Below are 20,283 nucleotides of genomic sequence, written 5' to 3'. Positions count from 1 at the left end.
TTATTTTTCAGAGTTTCTCTATGTGATGTTTCACTACTCGTCTTATGGTTGGTTCCTTGGTCTTAAATCACTTCTTCTCTGGGCCACTGCTTTATTTTCACAAGTTTAAAGATAAATGTGGTGCCTGTTTACAGTCTGGTGGGTTGTATTTGAGTATATCATAACCTGCATAACACCTCTCATTCTGACGACATCCTGATACTTGTGCTGAAGTCTCAATAAGCATATTTTCCAGGAAATTTTATTGTTTGCAAGTGTCAGAAACCCAACTCAAACTAGCCTAAGTTGGGGGGTGGGGGGCGGGAGGAGCTCATGTAACTGAAAAGACCAAAAGTACCAACTTCAGGCTCAGCTGGATCCAGGTGCCCAAACAATGGTCAGGAATCTGTCTTTTTCATCTAGCTTCACAATCTCAGGCAGTCCCTTGCCTCACCTGTAGTGAGGTGGCGGCCAGCATCCCCAGCACCCTCTAAATTTAGCAGTTCCAAGAAAAGTAGAAATGTCTTAATTAGCTTGACTTGGACCACATGCCTATCCCTGAACCAGTCACTGAGGCCAGGGACAAGGAAGGCTCTGATTGCCAGGCCTGGGTCATGGTCTCTTCCCTGGAGCGGAAGGGATCAGCCCCACCAGAATTACATGGACCAAAAGTGTGGGGCGGGGGGTAGGCTGTCTGCTCCACAAAAATTAAGGTACCCATCCAGAAGATGGAGAAATGGATGCAGGGTAGGCAAAACAAACAAACAAACAAACTCCAGATGTCCGTGACATTAGGAAGTATTCCCCCTGCCTCAACTAAACCTTCCTAACAGGATTGAGAGTAGGAATTTGGGGGAAGAGGGAAGAAAATGAGAAACAATCCACTTTTCCATTGGAAAAGCCCCAAGCCGATCCCCAAGGAAGCAGAGTAGCTCGTTCCTCCCCTCTGGTGAATGGGTGTTATGAGAAGCTTATTGGTCCATCCTGGAGAAGGGTGGCATTTCCATTTCATGGCACCTTTGCATAGATTCCATGCTTGGGAAGATGTGGCTTTACCTGTCCCCAGGCTTGAGGGACCAGTGACCAAATGGACCAGAGAGCTCTTCAGAACAAACCTCTTGCAAGGCAAGCTTTGTCATCCCCAACCTGATCTCATAGGTGTGCTTTTATGAATCCTGTGGGGACCTGCTGATGTGATGAGGCGCCCTGAGGCCAAGTGTTTCTTGTCAGAGGAGATTTTCTGAGGCCAGTGGCGTGTAGGGCCTGGGCAGCACACGCCTCAGGAGGTGTCCTCAGCAAAAACTCACACAAAAGGACTCTTGAGGTCTGTGTTGTCATCAGATGTCTACCGGCCACCCAGATGACATCAGAGGGCAGGGTGGGGATGCAGAGGGAAGAGCGCAGGTGAAGCCTTAGCATCCAGGCGAAACAACCCAGCCCAGGAACCAAGAGACCGACCGTGGCTGCTTATGGTGTCCTCTGGAAGCTCACTCTATGATCACACTAGAACCACCTTGCTGCTTCTCTTTTCTTAACTTAGTGTTAAGGAAGTCTCTCAATCTGGCAAGACTGACCTGAAATAGACCTCATGTAGAGGTAGAAGAGGCTATTTGCAAAAATCTGGGTCTTTTCTCATTAGACTCTATTTCCCATTTTGTGGACTGACCAGGAAGCTAGTTAGAAGGTGAAAGGGAAAACTGGAGGCGCCTGGGTGGCTCAGTCAGTTAAGCATCTGCCTTCAGCTCAGGTCATGATCTCAGGGTCCTGGATTGAGCCTCATGTCAGGCTCCCTGCTCAGTGGGGAGTCTGCTTGTCCCTCTGCTTCCCCCCCTCCCCTGCTTTCCTTTTCTCTCTCAAATAAATAAAATCTTTAAAAAAAAAAAAGAAAGAAAGAAAGGAAAGGGAAAACTCTAGGCTAGAAGACTTACAGACAATGGAGAAATTCAATGGGCCAGATCTCCTTTTGAACCCAGCTGGTAAAAATCCAAATGAATGATTCTTATGAACCCCTCAAACAGACCGCCTTTCTGAAGCTCCAAAAATTATATATAATGTGTCAGGTCCCTGTTCCAACTGCATAATCCTGATTTCTCATATTGAAAGTCTTGGACACAAGACTTTTCTCCTTTTCTGGGGAACTTAGAATTATTACCCCACTTGGAATTAGTGCAACACCCCAGGAGCTGCTGAAGTAGGGAAGGCTGTTGGCCCTGGTGCCAAATAGTGCCCCCTGCTGGCTGTTGGCGCTAACGTCTGTGTTTTCTAGTCTATCCAGTTGAGCCTCCTTGCTGTGGTCATGGTCAGTGTGACTGTTTTCCACCTTCACCCCTTCCAGTCATTACAGTTGTGTAGCTACAAGAGTAAAGTTTAGTAAACTTTATTTAGTAAACTTCTGGGCCTGGAAGCAGTCCCAGAGAACTCTCCCATGAGTAAGCTACATTAGTAGTTGCATAAGGGTTTTGTAGGGTTTTCTCCTGGTAACTCAAAGCCTTTCTCCGCCCCCCCGCAGGAAATGACATTTTCATTTTGGAATAATTTATAGATTTACATAAAAGTTGTAATGATAGTACAGAGAGTTCTTGTATACCTCTCCCTCCATTTCCCCCATTTTAAGCATTTTACATTACCATGGTAGAGTTTTCCAAACCAAGACACCAACATTGGTCCATGATTATTAACTGAACTTCAGGCTCTATGACCTAACACAGGGCACCATGCTGCCTTTCATCACTATGTCTTCTTAACCTCCTCTGGTCTGGGACAATTTCTTGGTCTGTCTTCCATGACCTCAGTAGTCTTGAGGAGTACTGACCAGGGGTCATTCTCCAGGATACCTGATTGGATTGCATTGTGTTCATATCTGATTTGCCTGATCCTCTTCTCTTATTAGACTGGGGTTATGGTTTTCAGAAAACATGCCACAAAGGTGAAGTGTCCTTGTCACATATTAGGGGGGACCCAATACCCACATCACATCCCTGGGGATGTTAACTTCTTCACTTGGCTAAGCTGGTCTTTGCCAGGTTTCTCCACTAGAAAGTTACTACTTTTCCCCTCCCGTACTCTAGTCTTTGGAAGCAGGTCATGTGTATAACCCACCCCAAAGGAGAGGGGAGGAAGGAGCAGACAGTGGGAATCAAGCTCTACCTCCTGGAGGGGGGCCTATCTACATATACTAAATTCTTCTCTAAGGAAGATTGTCTCTCCTTCCCTGTTTACGTATTTCCTGAATCATGTATTTATATCAGTATGAACTTGTGTATATTCCATGTATACTTTGGGTTATGATCTAATACTACGTTATCTGTCTTGCTGCTCAAATAACTCCAGCCTCGGCCACTGGGAGCAATTTGAGGTTGGTTGCCATGTCCCTTGACAGGTCTCCACCCTTGGCTTTGGAGGACCTCCTTACTTTCCACTATTATAAGATGAGCCAGGCTTGTGGTGTATTTTCCCCACCCCACCTCCAGAATCAGCCAAAGGCCTCTTTACTTGTGCTCTGTCTGCCAGTTGTCCCATTCAGTTCAGCCAGCCGACACCCGCAGCACGTCCCAGGCACAGTTCAGGGTGCTGGGCACAGCCATGCTCCACTGGAAAATGTTTACCAGCCAGCTCTCTGGAAAAAGTAAAGTATGCACGTAGAGCGTAAGGCTTACTGATGGAGAGAATGTGTAACACATTCTCTACAAATAATAATAAAATATACACTGCTCTTTATCGTAAGTTGCATATAGCCAATCGACCCTCACAGAGCGCTTTCACTGACAGGCTGAATGCTCACACCCACAGCCAACTTACCTTCACGACTGACAAGAGAGTGTGTTCCCAACCTGAACGTGGGTGGATATCTTTGTTTGCATCCACGAGTAAGACAAAAGTGAAACAAGAAAGATGTATGTTGGAACTTCACGTGTTTATCAATGACCTCTTTGCTGTACCAGATAATAGTTTTTTAATACTTCCTCAAGAACTATTTCACCAATTTTACGTGCTACTCATAATTTAATGGCTCTAGACATAACATGCTTTTATATAATTTACATTGTTAACATTTTCACCAGAACCTCCTTAAGTGTAGACGGTCAGCAAAACAAAAAAGATCAAGCTCTGATTTACAGTATGTCCTGATTTCTGTGGTATAAATACTTCCATCAAGGCCAATGTCAAGCGACCAGTGAGACCTCACTGAATACAGAGATGCAGAGAGACGAGTGGTAACGCACACCTATGTAGAGTTAAATAACCTCAAGAGCATGGATAATAATAAAATATAGTAAAATAATGAGGAAGAGTGAGTTTTAACTATCTGTTACCTTTGTTTCTAATATCATTTAATTATATGTTTATGTAATTTGATTTTTATTAATGGCTGTGTCTCTCAACCAGCTCAAGAAATTCCTGGGCATTCAGCAACTGGCTCTCATGAGCTGGTAGCGGCTGGCTCCAGCACATCTCTGGTACAGAGGACATCCCCCGTCCTGCTTGCGTGGAGGCTGGTGTCCTCTGAGTCACATCCAGCGTGTGCCATATGAATAATACTTCCATAAAAGAGTTGTCAGTGTTCCTAGAAAATCCTGTTTCCAAGTACCCCTTGCAACATCATGTGGTTCTTCGCACCGTTTCTTTTTTACCTTCTTTCTTATAACTCAGAAAATCTCCTATTCCTCACTAACCGATCATTTAAGACTTTTTCGTGGGTATAGAAAGCAGGGATAAAATCATGACTTTGAATAACCTCAAAGCTCTGAGAGCATGGTGTTAGAATCAAACTGCATCACTGCTTCCTGGCTGTGGGACCTTGGGCAAGTCACTTAACCTCTCTGAGCTTCAGTTTCTTAATCCACAGCATGGGGCTAAAAATGCCTCCCCACCTCCGAGATTATCCTGGCGATCAGATGAGAACACATATGTTCAGTGCACAGCACAGTCTCCGGCACATGTGTGCCTTCTCGACATGGTGGCTCATGGCCATAGAAGTATCGGCAATTACAAACAACAGAGCTTGTGACGGCCTCTCTAAGGGCAAGGTCTATTTCACTTTCTACCCAGCTTCCAGGGCTTCCTGGCAGAATGTGCGTGTCCTGTAGGCACCCTGTATCCAAACTACCTTGATTACTTTAGAGTGTCCCATTCAGCCTGCACCTTTTACAGGGCTAAAAGCAATATTGGAAAGATAACACAAAGAACAAGTAGATAATCTGAAAAAAAATGGATTATGTTTTCTTGAGTAAATCATTGCCAGGTGTTTGTTCAAGCTGATATAAATTCAGCAGTGGGTGTGTCATGGTTAATCCAGGTGGTTGACAACCTGCTATTTTAGAGAGAGTGTGGAAGAAATCAGGAACATCACATATGCTCCCTCAAAAACAAAACAAAAAAACATGCAACATGCCATATGGTCAGAGAATGGGGGGGGGCAGAACAAGAGAAAGCATTAGCATGTATTTTTAAACTAAAGTTTCTAAAAACAGACTTGTTGATAACTGACCTTGACCCCAAGCTCTGTGTACATTCTAATGTGAGCACAGCCCAGAACCAGCTTTTTAATGTGAGTCTTTTTGTGTTTGCTTTACCCCTGCCTATTTCCTTATAGTTACCGGCAGCCATTTCTGAGAAAACCTTGACCTTGCCTATTATAGAGCAAGCAGGCAAACCAGAAAAAATCAACTTTAACCTTCCAACTAAAGCCATCCACAATCAACAAGCTTGAGAAAGAAAACAAAAAGCTTTATAGTTTTATTTTTGAACCCAGAAAGCCGATTGGAGTCTTTGCAGCAGTCACGAGTCTCTGGTTCCTCCCCGTTTAGACACCCTACGGTTAGGGCTCTGTGCTGCTCTAGCTAGCTTCATGGGGCTGAGCAGCTCAGGGCACCCAAGCCAGGGCTCAAAGCGAGCTTCCCCGCGTGCACGTCCACGTTCACAGCAGCATGGTCACGATAGTCAGAGTGGAAACAACCCAAGTGCCCTCTGACACTGAATGGATAAACAAAATGTGATGTATACAAAAAGGAAGGGGATTCTGACACCTGCTACAAGGATGAACCTTGAGGACCCGCTGCTCAGTGAAATAAGCCAGTCACCAAAAGACAAATGCTGTGTGATTCCACTTACCTGAGGTACCTAGAGAGTCAAATTCATAGAGACAGAAAGTGGAATGGTGGGTGCCAGGGGCTGGGGGGAGGGGAAAAGGGGAGGTGTTATTTCATGGGGACAGCGTTTCAGTTTTGCAAGATGGAAACTTTCTGAAGATCTGTCTTCCCAGCAATGTGAGTGGCCTTAACACTCCTGAACCCTGCACTTAAAAATGTTTAAGATGGCAAATTTTATGTTATGTGTGATTTACCAAATTAATACAGCAACAGCTTCCATCTCTCGGCGCCTGGGCCCCACTCCCTCATGGGGGGGGCTACATTCTCGAGTCTGGGAGGTCCTTCCAGATCCTGGTGTCCAGCCACGGATCCCACGGGTCCTCCGATTGGATCACATGCCCCACTACTGGACCAATCACGATGGCCAGGGGATGTGATTGGCTGCGTGTGTAGCCCCACCCACAACAAGGAGCTCGGCTATTGGGTGGGGGATTCCCCCGGAATCTCCCAAAAGACCCGAGTGGGTTCTGGCCTGAGCGCCCCGGAAGTGGAGCACTGGAGACCCCCGGTGTGTTCACTCCTGCTAGCATCCTTGCGGTTGGTTAGCGGTGAGCAGGTTACCTGAGGACCCCAGCACGAGAGGGAGTTCCCCCGCCCCTGCCAGTAACCTCTAGATTTGCTCTCCAGCAGGCTGGGGGTAAACCACACTAGAATTTACCCTTTGTCACCTTCGGCCCATTCGTTCAATAAATATTTATTAAACTGGCGGGAGAAGTTCTAGGAGTGACTGAGGCAAGAGGAGGGGAAGGGAAGGGACAGGGTGGATGGAGAAGTCAGGGCAGGAGCAGGACACCTCGGCCGCGGAGAGTGAGGACAGGAGGAAGGCACAGATGGAGAGACTAAGGTGTTGACAGTGGAGAGAAATTCGAAACTGCGCAGAAGGTAACAGATTCCCGGCACCCTGCCAAGTCCGTTCCAGAAGTAGATGTAAAGTGGGCCAGTAACATTAGGAATGCTGGGCCAGATGTCTCCAGGCAGTTGGAGCTTGGAGCTTGATTTCCCCCCGAACACTGTTCTCACCGGCTCCAAGAAAGAGTCTTCAGAGGGAACGCACAGGATCCTTGACTTGCTGGGAAAAGACTGGAGCTAAAAGCTTGGTTCAGGGGCCTGAGTGAGCCGGAGAGCCTTCCTGTTGAGTAAAATCCAACTGAAGCTCTGCAAGCTGGTGCTCATATTTTGGAAGAATCTGTTTCTCTCTGTGTGCCTCTGAACTCATATTCTCTCCAGTCTACAGAAGGAGAAATGTGAGCTAAGGGGAATAGATGTGTGGCCCTACATAGGTCCTGACAAACATTTGAACTTAGTGTGTTTTTTCTGCCAAGAGAAGGGAGTGAGGGTTGAGAGACAGCAACAGAGACAGGGGTCATCAGACCTCCATCCCAGTTCCTTCCCCACCACAACCTGAGCCTGAGTAAATTCCTTAACCTCACCAAGCCTCAGTTTGGAAAGTAGGAATCAGGAGACCTGAAGGGCTATTGTGAGGAATGGATAAGGAAAGAGCAATAAATGACAGCCTGCCCCAGTGTCATTGTTTAACCTCTAGACACAGGGAGAAGCCACCACTGAGGCATTAAACCCAGGCACAAGCCAGGTGTCAGCCCCTCTATGTGCTTGTCCGAGGTTAGATGGAGTTGGGCTTGCTTCCCGATAACAGTGGCTGCAGACATCTTCTACGGGTCAGATGCTGAAACATTCCCTTGGTAGATATTTACAGAGCATCTCCCAAGAATCAGGTGTGGTAGACATTGAGGTTCAAAGGTTAATGAGACAGTTGGGATTCCTGTCATCCCCCAGAGCTCTCGGCTTCGGAGGACAGATGGCGTAGAAGTGCCCAAGAGATGGGCAGTGTGGATGGAAAGAAAGCGGGCTGGGGGTCCTAGAAAGCTGGGTGTGAATCTCAGTGATCTGTTCACTCATTCTTTCACCCAGTATTCGAGGGCCTGCTCTGTGTGTGCCAGGCACTTATTCTAGGTGCTGAGGATACAGGGATGAGCAAGATAGATAAAAAGCCCTCTTCTTTTAGAGGTGACATTCTGCCAGCTCAGAGGTTCACCGGCAAATCTGTGATCTTGGAAAGTCAAGAGGTCTTGCTCAGCCTCAGTCTCGTGACAGAAGAGTGTTGGGTGTATTAAATAGGGCAGTGCACGTGAACCTCTTGCCAGGATGCCTGGCATGAAGGCTGCCCCCAATTAATGGTGGTACGGTAGTGTGCAATGTGACCCATGGTAGGGACCGCCATCCCAAACTTGGGGAGAGTCTGGGAGGGCTTCCTGGGGGAAGAGACTTACAAGGTGAGCCCTAGGGCAGCAATTATAGGGCTGGGACAAGAGTGGAGACCACCCCCCGGCAGATCAGAACTGCCTCTGACCCTCTTGTCTGCCCCTGCAGGTCTCCTTCCCATGGATGAGTGGTTCGGTACCTTGGCCAAGACCACAGCCACCTCGAGCCACACAGCAGTCGAAACAGTCACCCTCACCACCACAGATGCCCTTCCGCCCAGGCATCTGGCCACCACCAGTGCAGAGGAGCTGGTCCCAGGGGTTTCCCAGACCCACCATGGTCCCGCCTGCCTCCCACAAGCGGCCTGTGAGTGCTGGTGGGAAGATGTTCTCCTTTGTAGTGGATGGCACTCACAGGCCTCCCATCATCAAGCAAGGTATTCATGCGTGCTTCCCCTGGTGGCTTTGGGGATGGGCTTAGAGCCACAAGAGTGGGTCTTGATTTTTGCTTATTTTCTCCAATTCTAAAAGTAGAATGCATTTAATTGTGAGGAAATCGGGGTTAGGGTTGCCTGGGTGGTTCCGTCGGTTGAGCTCTCAGCTCAGGTCTTGATCTCAGGGTGGTGGGTTCAAGCCCCACGTGGCAAAAGTCCAGGGTGGAGCCTACTTAAAAAAAAAAAATCAGGGATAAAGAGAACGTAAGAAAATAGTTAAAGACCATTTGTCACCCTCATCACCCAATATCCCCTGTTGACTTTTTGGGGCATATCCCTTCAGACTTCGTGCTCTGCACATTGGCACCCATCAGTGTCCCTGTGGCGAGTGTGTGGATGTGGGTGTGTGTCAGTGTGTGTGTGTGCTTATATATGAATGTGTAGCAGGACTGTAAACTTACAGCTTTGACTCACATGTGCAGAAATATTGGCACCTGAAATCCCCCTTGGCCACAACAGCCTTAGGAGGTTTTTAAATATTTTATTATCATTTTACAGGTGAGAGGAGGCTGAGGCTTATGGAGGAAAATTACCTCCCAGATGTGACATAATCAATGTAGTCCAATCTAACATTTTTCGGTCACATTTAAGGCTGGTTATCTCAGTCACTGTCGCTGTCACTCACTCACAGCCCGGTCACCCTGGGGACCAGCCTTCCTGGTTTCCTTCCTTCACCTCCTTCCCCGGAGGGTCTCGTGGCATTTGGGGAGGGGACTTCCTGTCTGTCGCTGTCCTCCTGGCCTCACCAGCAGGTTTGATTTAGTCCCTGGCATGATTCCGGTTTCCTCCATGCCTGTGATGTGAAGATCCCGTTCTCTGTCCTCTGCATCCAGCCCCAGACCCCTTGGAGTTCCCCAGGTGTCTCTGTGGCTTCACATCCTCCACTGGTGTCACTCAGAACTGTTTACCTAATCACCTCCCTCAGCCATTGTTGTGAAATGTACAAACAGAGGAGTAAATGGAATGCAGTTATATCATCTTCATCATCAGAGGAACCCTTAGGTGCCATCAACAGCAAATGAAACTACTCAGCCATTTCCCCCCTGTATTTTATAAATATGAAAATTTTCAGACACAGCAAAGTAAAAAGAATTTGACAGAGAACATCCTACCTAACTGCATCATTAACATTTTGCTGTATTCGGGGCACCTGGGTGGCTCAGTCATTAAGCACCTGCCTTCGGCTCATTTCATGATCCAAGGGTCATGGGATCGAGCCCCACATTGGGCACCCTGCTCGGCGGGAAGCCTGCTTCTCCCTCTCCCGCTCCCCCTGCTTGTGTTCCCTCTTTGGCTGCCTCTATCTCTGTCAAATAAATAAATAAAATAGTTTTAAAAAACCATCTTGCTATACTCTATTGCATATCTGTCTAACCAGCCTTCTACCCATTCATTAACCCATCTTATTTTTTTGATATGTTTCAAAATAAATTGCACACATCTGTAGTCCTCCCCCTTAATATGTTAATATATGTAACAGTAACCACAGTTCAACAGTTTTTGTCTTTTTGATGTAAAATTAACATGCAACATATATAAGTTATCAATTGCTGCATAACAAATTCTCCCAAAATTTAGTGGCCTAAAGCAAACACACACACACACACACACACACACACACAAAAAAAACCCCAAACATGTATTATCTGATACAGTTTCGGTGGGTCAGGAATTTGGGAGCAGCTTAGCAGGGTGGCTCAGGGTCACTTATAAGTTGCAGGTAAGCTGTTGGCCAGGACTGCAGTCTTCTGAAGGCTTGACGGGGGCTGGAGAATCTGCTTCCAAGATGGTGCGCTCACGTGGCTGTTGGCAGGAGGCCCCACGTCCTCACCATAGGGACCTATCCAGAGAGTTGCTGGAGAATCCTCATGGAATAGCAGATGGCTCTTCCTGAGCAAGTGATCCAAGAAAGCAAGATGGAAACTAGAGCATCTCTTAGGACAAGCCTCTGAAGCTACTCTGTCATTACACAAGTCAGCTCTGTCCAGGTTGGGAGAAGACAGCCCATGGACCTGAACACCAGGAGGCAAGTGTTATTGGCAGCCCTATCTTAGAGGCTGGCTACCACAGTCTGCCTTTTGGTCCTCAAGGATTCACCCCCCGCCTCACTTGTACCACTCCCTCACCCTCTCCCAAGTTCCCCCAAAGTCTGACCCCATTCCAGCATCAGCCTAAATTCCAGAATCTAATCATCTAAATCAAGTCCAGGTACAGATGGGGTTCACTAGGTGTAGTTCCTTAAGTTCAGCTTCTCAAGTACCATTTCCAGCAATCTGAAGACCTTTGAACTAAAGAGACGGGTCATCAGTCCCTCACACACCCCACATACCCTGGTGGGACAGACATAGCATACTGCTGTGGACACGCCTTCTGTTCAAAAGGGAAAAACAAACGCACAGGAGTCCTTGGCCCAAAGCAATTCTGAAATCCAGCCAGGAAAATGTTGGAAGTTCCCTGATTAAGACTTAGACCTATTCTTGCCCAGAAATGACCCTCCATGGCTCTCGCCTCTGTCCCCTGGTTCCTTGGACCAGCCCTCTGAGTCCTCCTACCTTTTCCATGAAGGGTATCACATGTTTTCAACTGCATAGTTTTATAGTCAGCTACCTGCCTATAGATGTGTGGGGTTCATTGGCTTCTTTTGCTTTTGTGGGTCTCTGCCTTCCTCATTCCACATCGGTAGTGTTCCTTATTGGGGTTCACCCTACTAGGCAAAAGCCATGCCCACATATTCCTTTGACACAAGCCCTCCTCTGCCCTGGGCTTCTGCCAAGAGTGGGAGGGACGACACTTCTTAGAAGCCCCAGGCTTTGCCCAGATCATTCTCTGAGACACTGGCTCAGATTGTTCTGCATTCTTGACAAAGGATATTACAGTCTTACACTCAGCTTCATCTTTGGAGAATGTTTTCCTGAGAGTGCCCTGGATTTGACCTTTGCCCAGAACCTATGTCTTGCATTTCTTTTGCCATGTGGAGAGGCAGGGGATCTTCAAGGCCAATTGAGTCCCAGCTCCTTGTGGTTCAACAGTCCTTCCGTTAGCTTCTGTCCCCTCCCGCATTCACAGTAAGTGCCAGAAGGGAGTCAGGTGGTACTCTGCTTGGGCTCCATCACCCAGTTCGTTAGGAACATTTTCTACTTTCCACATCACCACAGGCAATGTGTTACAAGACTTCCTGCCACCACATCACAGGGATCCTTATAAGAAGAGAAAGACAGACAGACAGACTGACCAGGGATGCCTACACATGGAGGAAAGGCCATGTGAAGATGCAGAAAGAAAGGAGCCATCTACAAGCCACGAAGAGAGGCCTCAGGAGAAACCAACCCTGGTGGCATCTTGATCTTGGACCCCTAGCCTCCAGGCTGTAAGGAATATCATTCCATTGCTTAAGCTGCTCCAGTCTATGGTATTTCATCATGGCCGCTGAGTTGACCATTGCAAAGTCCATCCACTGTTGGAGAGGACAATCCAAGGGTGTGAATACCAGGAGATATGAACCATTGGTGCCATCTTGGAGGCTGGCCACCACACAGTGAAAGGCACGCAGTCCAAATCCTAAAGACACAATGCAGGTACACACATGCTGTCCCTGGTGAGAACTGATAATTATCTGATAAGTTCCAGGAGAGCCAGACAGTTGTTAAAATAGTGAGGCAACTTCTCTCATTTGGCAAATAGTTGTACCTTGAAACTTCTTTTTTTTTTTATTTTTTTTTTTAAGGATTTTATTTATTTATTTGAGAGAGAGAGAATGAGAGATAGCATGAGAGGGAGGAGAGTCAGAGGGAGAAGCAGACTCCCTGCTGAGCAGGGAGCCCGATGTGGGACTCGATCCCGGGACTCCAGGATCATGACCTGAGCCGAAGGCAGTCGCTTAACCAACTGAGCCACCCAGGCGCCCTGTACCTTGAAACTTCTTAAAGCACCTCTGTCTCCCACCCCTGCCACCCGCTGCCCCAGGCATCCCATCCCTCCCTCGGGGTTCTCCCCACTGGGACCGCCAAATGATCCAGCAGCTAGAGGGTTTATCTTGAACTGAGTTAAGCCAGTTTGGTCACACATGGCCCTTGGGTTCTCTTTGAAATGTAACAGGAGCCAGTAAAGACGTTTGGGGCCGGTGGGGGAAACTGCTCCAGCACCTCCCTGCCTGGGTATAAGGAAAGCGAGTCTCAGATAAATTCTACCCCCATGCAGACTTCCAGTAAACATGCCTTCAATAGCAAAGGGGTCCCAAGCCTCATTCAGCCTGTCCTGTAGGTTTGATCAAGCCCAGGCTCTCTGTCCTTTAAGGGCTCCAGCTGTCACCTGGTAGAAAGGGCTCACTCACGGCAGCCAGGACAAGGTCACGGGGGCATCTGGAGTTACTCCCAGAGATGGCATCAGATGGCAGAGATCCAAACCAAGACTGGACACAGGTCCCTCCTGGGGAGCACAAGGGAGGGGCTCCCCAGTACTTCGGCTGACCCTCAGGCAGTTCCTTCCTCCGTCTGACCACTGGGAGCCTGTTTCTAACAAAGAGCATACAAGGTCATGGGCCACCAATTTTACCAATAAAAACCCATCTCTGGCCTTCAGTTTGCTAATTAGGAAAGCCTCAGGTGTCAGAGCTGTCTCTGGACTGTGGCCTGTCCATGTAATGCCGCCCAGCCACCCCAGGCGTGGGGACTCCTGATTAGGGCAACTGACTGCCCCTAGGTTGAAAGGTAAACAAATTGCACATACAGAGCATCAAATAGACTCTGCCGAATATTGAAAAAATAAGCCACAGGCCTTGGGACAGCCACTAACGTGCCCCAGCGGCCTCCAGAACTCGGCTGGATGTTATAATCAAAGCCCGAGCCATAGAATTATTATTTTTTAAAAATCTCACTTCTCCCATATTCCTTTAAAAAAAAAAATCCAGTTGTAGATGTTGGCAGGAAAGGAGATACCAAGTAAAGAAGGAGAACAAAAGGGGGAGTGTTCCAGGCATGTGCTTTCTGATGGGGTAGCCGCCAGCCACACAGGGGCTGAGCGAAGGCGGCTCACGGGGCAGAGGGACAAAATGTTTAATTTGCATTAAGTTAAATTTCAAAACCGATACCTGATTCAGTTATTGGAAGGTTTAAAGTACGCCCAGAACATCTTGAGTATGCAAATCTGCTTCTTCCCAACAGTAAGTTTTGGTGAAGCCCAAACACAGATCAAGTCTTCCTGTTGAAAATGCAGCTTCCAAATTGAGGGGCGTTAGAAGTATAAAAGGAACCCTGGATTTCAAAGACTTGGTGCCCAAGAGAAAAAGAATGTAAAACACCTCCATCGTTTTTGGTCTTGATTACGTGTGGAAATGGTGATGTTTTAATGTACTGGGTTAAATAAAATACATTTCAGAATCAGTTTCATCTTTTTACCTTTTTAATGTGACTAGTGCTAGAGGAGTTTAAATTCTCTTATGTAGCTCCCATCAGTTTCCTGTAAGACAGCGCTGCTCAGTGACATTCCCCAGGAAGCCCTTCTCTTGCCCCTTACTCTGTTCCGCACTGGCCCTTCCCCCCACACTTAGCGGCAGCCACCTTCCAGAATTCCTGGGGAGGAAGCAGGAAGAGTACTCCACAGAGAGAGGGAGCCGCCATCTTGGTGCTTTGGGCCCCGGGCGTGCTCCCCACATGCAGAATACTGACAGAACATGGGAGGCCCATGCTCAGGGGTGGTGAGAGCACACCTGTGTCCAAGCTTTGAGGCCAGCACACCCAGCAGGACTTCTTCCCTAAGCCTTTTCTGTCCATAGCGCTGTTGGCCTCCAGCATGGACACAGAAAACCAAGTGGGTGTGTAGGTGGGTAAGTAGGGAGCTTTCTTTTCTCGACTATTTCTAGGGAGACCAACTGGTCCTGGTTTGCCTGGGTCTTTGCCAGCTTTGGTACGGAAAGTCCCCCCTCCCAGGAAGCCCCGCAGTGCCTGGCAAACCAGGACAGTTGGTCACTTTACCGGTTTCATCAGGCAGTGGCTGAAACTCCATCGAGTGAATCCCAAATCCAGTCCTTGGCAATCAACAGGAAGGGAGACAGTCCATGGGACACAGTCCATGCAAAACTGGTCCTCGTTGCCGTGTTTGTCACAGTGAACCAGCTCCTAAATTCCTCACTCACAGCCTCACTCACGTGTTCACCACCGGGGAGGACCTCCTACCTGCGGGTGTGTGTGCCGGTTCTGGAGCCAAACCGACTGGGTCAGACCTGACTGCCCCTTACCAGATGCGTGGCCTCCGTCTCTCTGCACCTGGGCTTCTCAACGTGGCTGTAATAGCACCTGCCTCACAGCGGACTTTGTGAGCCCCGGCATTGACTTACAGAAGGCACTGGTGGCCAGCAAGCCTTTCGTGAGTTATTGGTTAAGAGTGGGCCAGGCCCGGAGCTTTTCGTTCTTAGACAATACTCCTGAGCACCTTTCCCTTTCCATGAGCGCATCACAGAAGGGAGACAGGTGAGGGCTTGGCCTCTTTCCAGCTCTGTGAGCTTGGGCAGAGGTTTTCTCTCTCTGTGCCCGTTTACACATCTGTCAGATGGGATTAGCCAATTCATTTTAAGGGGCACAAACTGAGACATGGTCCCCAATCTCACAGAACTTACCCTTCAGTCAGGGAGACCGACATTAACAAAAGGATCACAGAACAACATCTATAAAATGGTAACCATAACACTCGGCAGCAGAGATGCCCAGTACCCATCGGCTCGTGACTATAAGGCCCCGACTTAGTTGGGGGATCAGGAAGGTGTCCCCGAGGGAGTGACACTCAAGCCAAGCACTGAAAGGCAAGTGACCTTCACAAAGTGCAGAGGGGAGGGAACAGGTGGAAGGGACAGTGAGTGGCAAGGGTGGGTGGTGGGTAGGACGGGTGGGAGACGTTGGGCAGCGTGGCTGAAGAGTGCGCTCCCGGAGGAACGTGGCCTGAGACCCTGTAAAAAGACCCTATAAAAAGAGGGAAGTGATGGCAGGTGTTAGCCAGGGAGGGGATGTGACCCAAGGTCCAGCTACACCAGGAGGCCTATTCCAGCCTGTTCTGGTGCAGATGCAGAGAATCTGGTGGTTGGGAGCCCAGGCCCCTTCCCTTCCATGTGCCCAGGAAACACTTTGGCTGAGGCCACTCATCCAACACGCAAGGCCACACATTCGCCAGGCACCACAGGCCTTTGACCATGTCCACTCGTGCTTCTAGGGTCCACAAACACAGTCGAGACCTGGGGGAGAAAATCTCTGGCTCTGAAATGCATAAATAAAAAATGCGGAATCAAGGGGAATAAATGATTGAGTAAATGTCCACAAATGTGACGGTGTGTACTTCATTAATTGTTAATGTTAACATTCATTAATGTTTCATAGCCTTCGAAAACAATTGGTTCAATTTCTCACTTCACAAGAAGACAAGAATGTGCAATGATTGCCCAGAAATCAGTCAGTTGGAAATTTAAAACATGCCGCTTAGAGCCAAATGATCTCAAAAACAGAAATATAGAAATCTTTTCAAAAGTTTGTACACCCCCCCAAAAAAATGTATTCAGTGTTAAATGTGAGTGGATCGTAGTGTGTTTGATGTGATACAGAGTGAGACCTCCAAACATAATGATACCAGGACTCCTGAAAGTCATGAACAACCCTTGTAATACTGTGGGGAAATAAGCAAAAAAAAAAAAAAAAAAAAATCAGGAAATCCTGAATGTCTATCAAGCGGATCCGAGTTAAATATGTTTGGCACATTTGTACGATGGACTGCAACACTACCATTAAAAAAAAATACAGCATAGGGGTGCCTGGCTGGCTCAGTCAGTGGAGCCTGCAATTCTTGATCTCAGGGTCATGGGTTTGAGCCCTAAGCTGTGTGCAGAGATTGCTTAAAAATAAAATCTTGGGGCACCTGGGTGGCTCAGTCGGTTGAGCACCTGCCTTCGGCTCAGGTCATAACCCCGGGGTCCTGGGATCCAGCCTCCCATGGGGCTCCCTGCTCAGCGGGAAGCCTGCTTCTCCCTCTGCCTCTCCCCCTGCCTCCCCCAGTTTGTGCTCGCTCTCTCTTGCTCTCGATCTTTCAAATAAATAACTAAAATCTTTTAAAAAAATAAAAATAAAATCTTAAAAAAAACAGAACACAGTATAAATAATGAAGGGGATTAAAAGGTACAAACTTCTAGTTATAGAAAAAAAAAACACACACACCATAGCATATAGCTACAAATATTGACATAGGAAGATGTTTCTGATATATTGTCAAGTGGAAAGGCAAGCCGGGGAAAAAATCTCTGCAATAGAAATCCACTTTTGTTTTTTTTAAGATATAATTGCAATAAAAATCGCTAACATTTCATGTTTAATGTTAATATAGTGCTCAGGGGTAGGAAACTTCTGTAAAGAGAAGCTTTTTCTGCAAATATTTTAGGCTCTGTGGGCTATATGGTCTCTGTCACAGCTACTCAACCCAGCCTTTGTAGCTGGAAAGCAGCCATAGACAATAGGCAAATGAATGACTGTGGATGTGTTTCAATAAAACTTTATTTACAAAAACAGTTGGGAGGCCAGATTTGTCCCTAGTGCCATAGTTTGCCAACCCCTGCTCTACTACTTCATTTAATCCTCAAAGTGTCCTTTATAACAGAGACTGTAACATGTAAGTCATATAACCAAGGCTTAGAGAGTAAATGACCTGCCCAAGGTCACCAGCTCTTACATGGAATAGCAAAAAGCCTAGAAAGGGGCACACCAAAGCGAATCAGCACGGCTAACCCTGGAGAAGAGGGAGGAGGCAGTTCTTTCCCTTTCTGATACTTCTGTAATGCCTTCTGCATCGCTTTGCCATGAACGTAGACACCGCTTTACCATTTTTAATGACAGCAGGAAAAGAATTAAGAAGGTGGTCTAAAAAGATCCTTCTAGACCTCAGGGTCACTCACAATGTCCTGTGTGCTCTCTGTTGATCTTGGCGTTAGTGTGGACCAATGCTGTGGAGCTGTCGGAACAGTCAGTGGTCGAAGGAATTTCCGGGGCAGGACCTTCCAGGGATATTTATGTGGACCAGGACCCAGCCCAGCAGGATAAGGTGAGGCGTCTACAGCAGCAAGAGAGACTGCAGAGGGATTGTCTCTTGTTCTCTGTGGTCCTTTTTTTTACTACTTCCAAGAAACCACCTTTTACTCCCGGGACATTCAACCAAAGGTTTGGTAACTGCTCATTTTATCCCAAATAACAACATCTACAAGCACAAAGTATTGAGTACCTACTGTGTGCTGGACTGTGTCCTGGGCCCTTGGCATTCAGTTAGCTCAGTAATCTTCACCATCCTCAAAATAAATGTTACCCCCCTCACTTTACAGAGGAGGGAGCCGAAGCTCAGAGAGGTTCAGTAACTGGCCCAAGGTTGCACAGCGTGAGGGGCAAAGCTGGGATTCAAAGCTAAGCCTGGTTAATTTGCAAGCTGGTGCTCCTGGCTCCCACACAGTAACTGCTTGGTCGACCATGAGCGGCAGCACAGTGGTGGGGAAAACACGTTTCCTGGCAGGAAGTAGTGAGCAATGAAGTTGACGACTGAGGGAAGACAGAGGTTTGTTGAAGAACCAGAGAGGTTTAGAATGAAATGGGAATGGGAGCCAGAGCAGGTGAATTCAAGCCATGCTGGGAAGGGTCCAGGTTGATTTCTCCCTACATAGACACAACCTGAAATTATCCTAAAAGAAGCAGTCCTGCGATACCTTACCTTCCTTAAAGACCGGGGCCTGAGCCTGCAGCAATTCCCTGAGTCTGTGAGGAGCAGAACCACGTGGGGTCCAGACTGGGAGTGGGAATCTGCGACTTCAGGTGGCAGGTGTCCCAGGACCAAACCTTGGAGAAGTACTGCAGTGAGGCGAGAAGCCAGGCTCAGACGCTGTTATCAGTTTTCTCTTGCTGTGCACAAGCCACCCCAAAACTTAGTGGCTTAAAATGGCAATTTATTGGGCACCTGGCTGACTCAGTCAGTAGAGCATGTGACTCTTGATCTCAGGGTCATGAGTTCAAGCCCCATGTGGGGTGTGAAGCCTACTCAAAAACAAAAAAACAGCAATTTATTACTTCCCAGAATCTACAGGTTGACCTGGAATGTTCTTCTGCTGGTGTCCCCTGGCTTCGCTCATGCAACTGTATAGTCAACCAGTGGCGTGGCCCAGCCAGTGGTCTCGGATGGCCTCATTCCCATGTCTGGGACCTCAGCTCAGCCAGCATGCCTGGAGTGATAGGCCTCTCTTCACACATGGTTTATCGTCTGGGGCTGCTTCACAGCATAGTGGCCCCAGGCTTCCCAGAGGGCCAGAACAGAAGCCGTATAGCCTTTTAGAAACTTGCCTGGAGATTGCTGCACATCACTTCTGCCTTATTTTATTGGTCAAAGCAAGACACAGGACCGGCCCCGACTTAGGGAATGGGGAAGTCAATTCTGCTTGATGGCAGAAGCTGCAAAGCATTTGTGGTCATTTTTCAATCCACCCCAGTTTTAAACTGGAAATAGGATGCAACCACATTTATAATTTTTTTTTCTATTTATAAGCCATTTATGCCCTGACTTTCCAGGACTCCTTCAAATGCAAGTGCCAATAAACAAATTAGCTTAAGCAAAAAAAAAAGCTTAAGCAAAAAAAAAGCATTTATTGGCTCATCTTCTTGGAAATTTAGAAGCCCACTAGCTTCAGGCATGGCCAGATACAGGAGCTTAAGTGAGATCAAAACACTCCCTACCACCAATCTCTTCCCTCTATTTCCCTCGGATTTTGGCTTTCTATAGCACACAGGCTTCCACGTGTTGGAAAAGACAAACTCAGGTACATAAGCCCATAAATTTAAAGTTTGTGCTCCAAAAGGAGGCATGATCCTCTCCCTCTGTGATAGATGCGCGAAATCTCTGAGAAAACCCTGATTGACCAGCTTGGGTCACGTGCACACGGGGAGGCGGGACAGGAAGGAGCAGGGCACATGATTGACAGTCCTACCAAGACCACATGGAAGGGGGAGAACTCTCTCAAGGAAGCGCTTGGGGTCCTCACAGAAAGGCTTAAACTCCATCTCTACAGCACACCTTACAGCCTTCTTTATACTCCAGAGCCCAGCACAGGGCCTGGCACATAGTAGCTGCTCAATAAATGTTTATTGCGCAACTAGATACTAAGCACCTGGCTGACCCTAACTGGTTGAAACAGGCATGGCTGCCCAGGAGTATGGAATCTGTTTGATGCTATCCCTTTTACTTTGCCACAAGCATTTGCAGGGATTCAAAGAAAGACCCTTGGCAGCAATTGGCAATGCCAGAGAAGCTTCCTCACGACAGGAACCCTGTCCTTCCATGGGTTGGGGAGCTGGAAGGTCTTGAGGCTGATTGGGTAAAGCTCCCCAGGAAACGAGTTGGCCTACAAATTACTCATTTACCGCCTTCCAACCAGTGGGAAATGGT

General features: G+C 47.7%; 1 protein-coding gene across 2 annotated transcripts in view; it reads left to right on the top strand.

Moving 5' to 3' along the window:
* Nucleotides 1-20,283, top strand: part of FHAD1 (forkhead associated phosphopeptide binding domain 1) — a 144,203-nt gene that overhangs the window by 45,890 nt on the left and 78,030 nt on the right. For both annotated transcript variants that reach the window (XM_073903320.1, XM_073903319.1), the window contains exons 5-6: nucleotides 8,517-8,784; nucleotides 17,798-17,907. In XM_073903320.1, the coding sequence (XP_073759421.1) occupies nucleotides 8,517-8,784; nucleotides 17,798-17,907 (378 nt within the window). The remainder of the gene's footprint in view (nucleotides 1-8,516; nucleotides 8,785-17,797; nucleotides 17,908-20,283) is intronic.

The sequence above is a fragment of the Callorhinus ursinus genome, unplaced genomic scaffold (genome assembly GCF_003265705.2).
Source record: "Callorhinus ursinus isolate GAN/ISIS: 27379988/994484 unplaced genomic scaffold, GSC_fseal_2.0 scaffold18, whole genome shotgun sequence".
Lineage (NCBI taxonomy): Eukaryota > Metazoa > Chordata > Mammalia > Carnivora > Otariidae > Callorhinus > Callorhinus ursinus.
The sequence above is the reverse complement of the archived record's forward strand: the minus strand, read 5'-3'. Positions and strand labels throughout refer to the sequence as shown.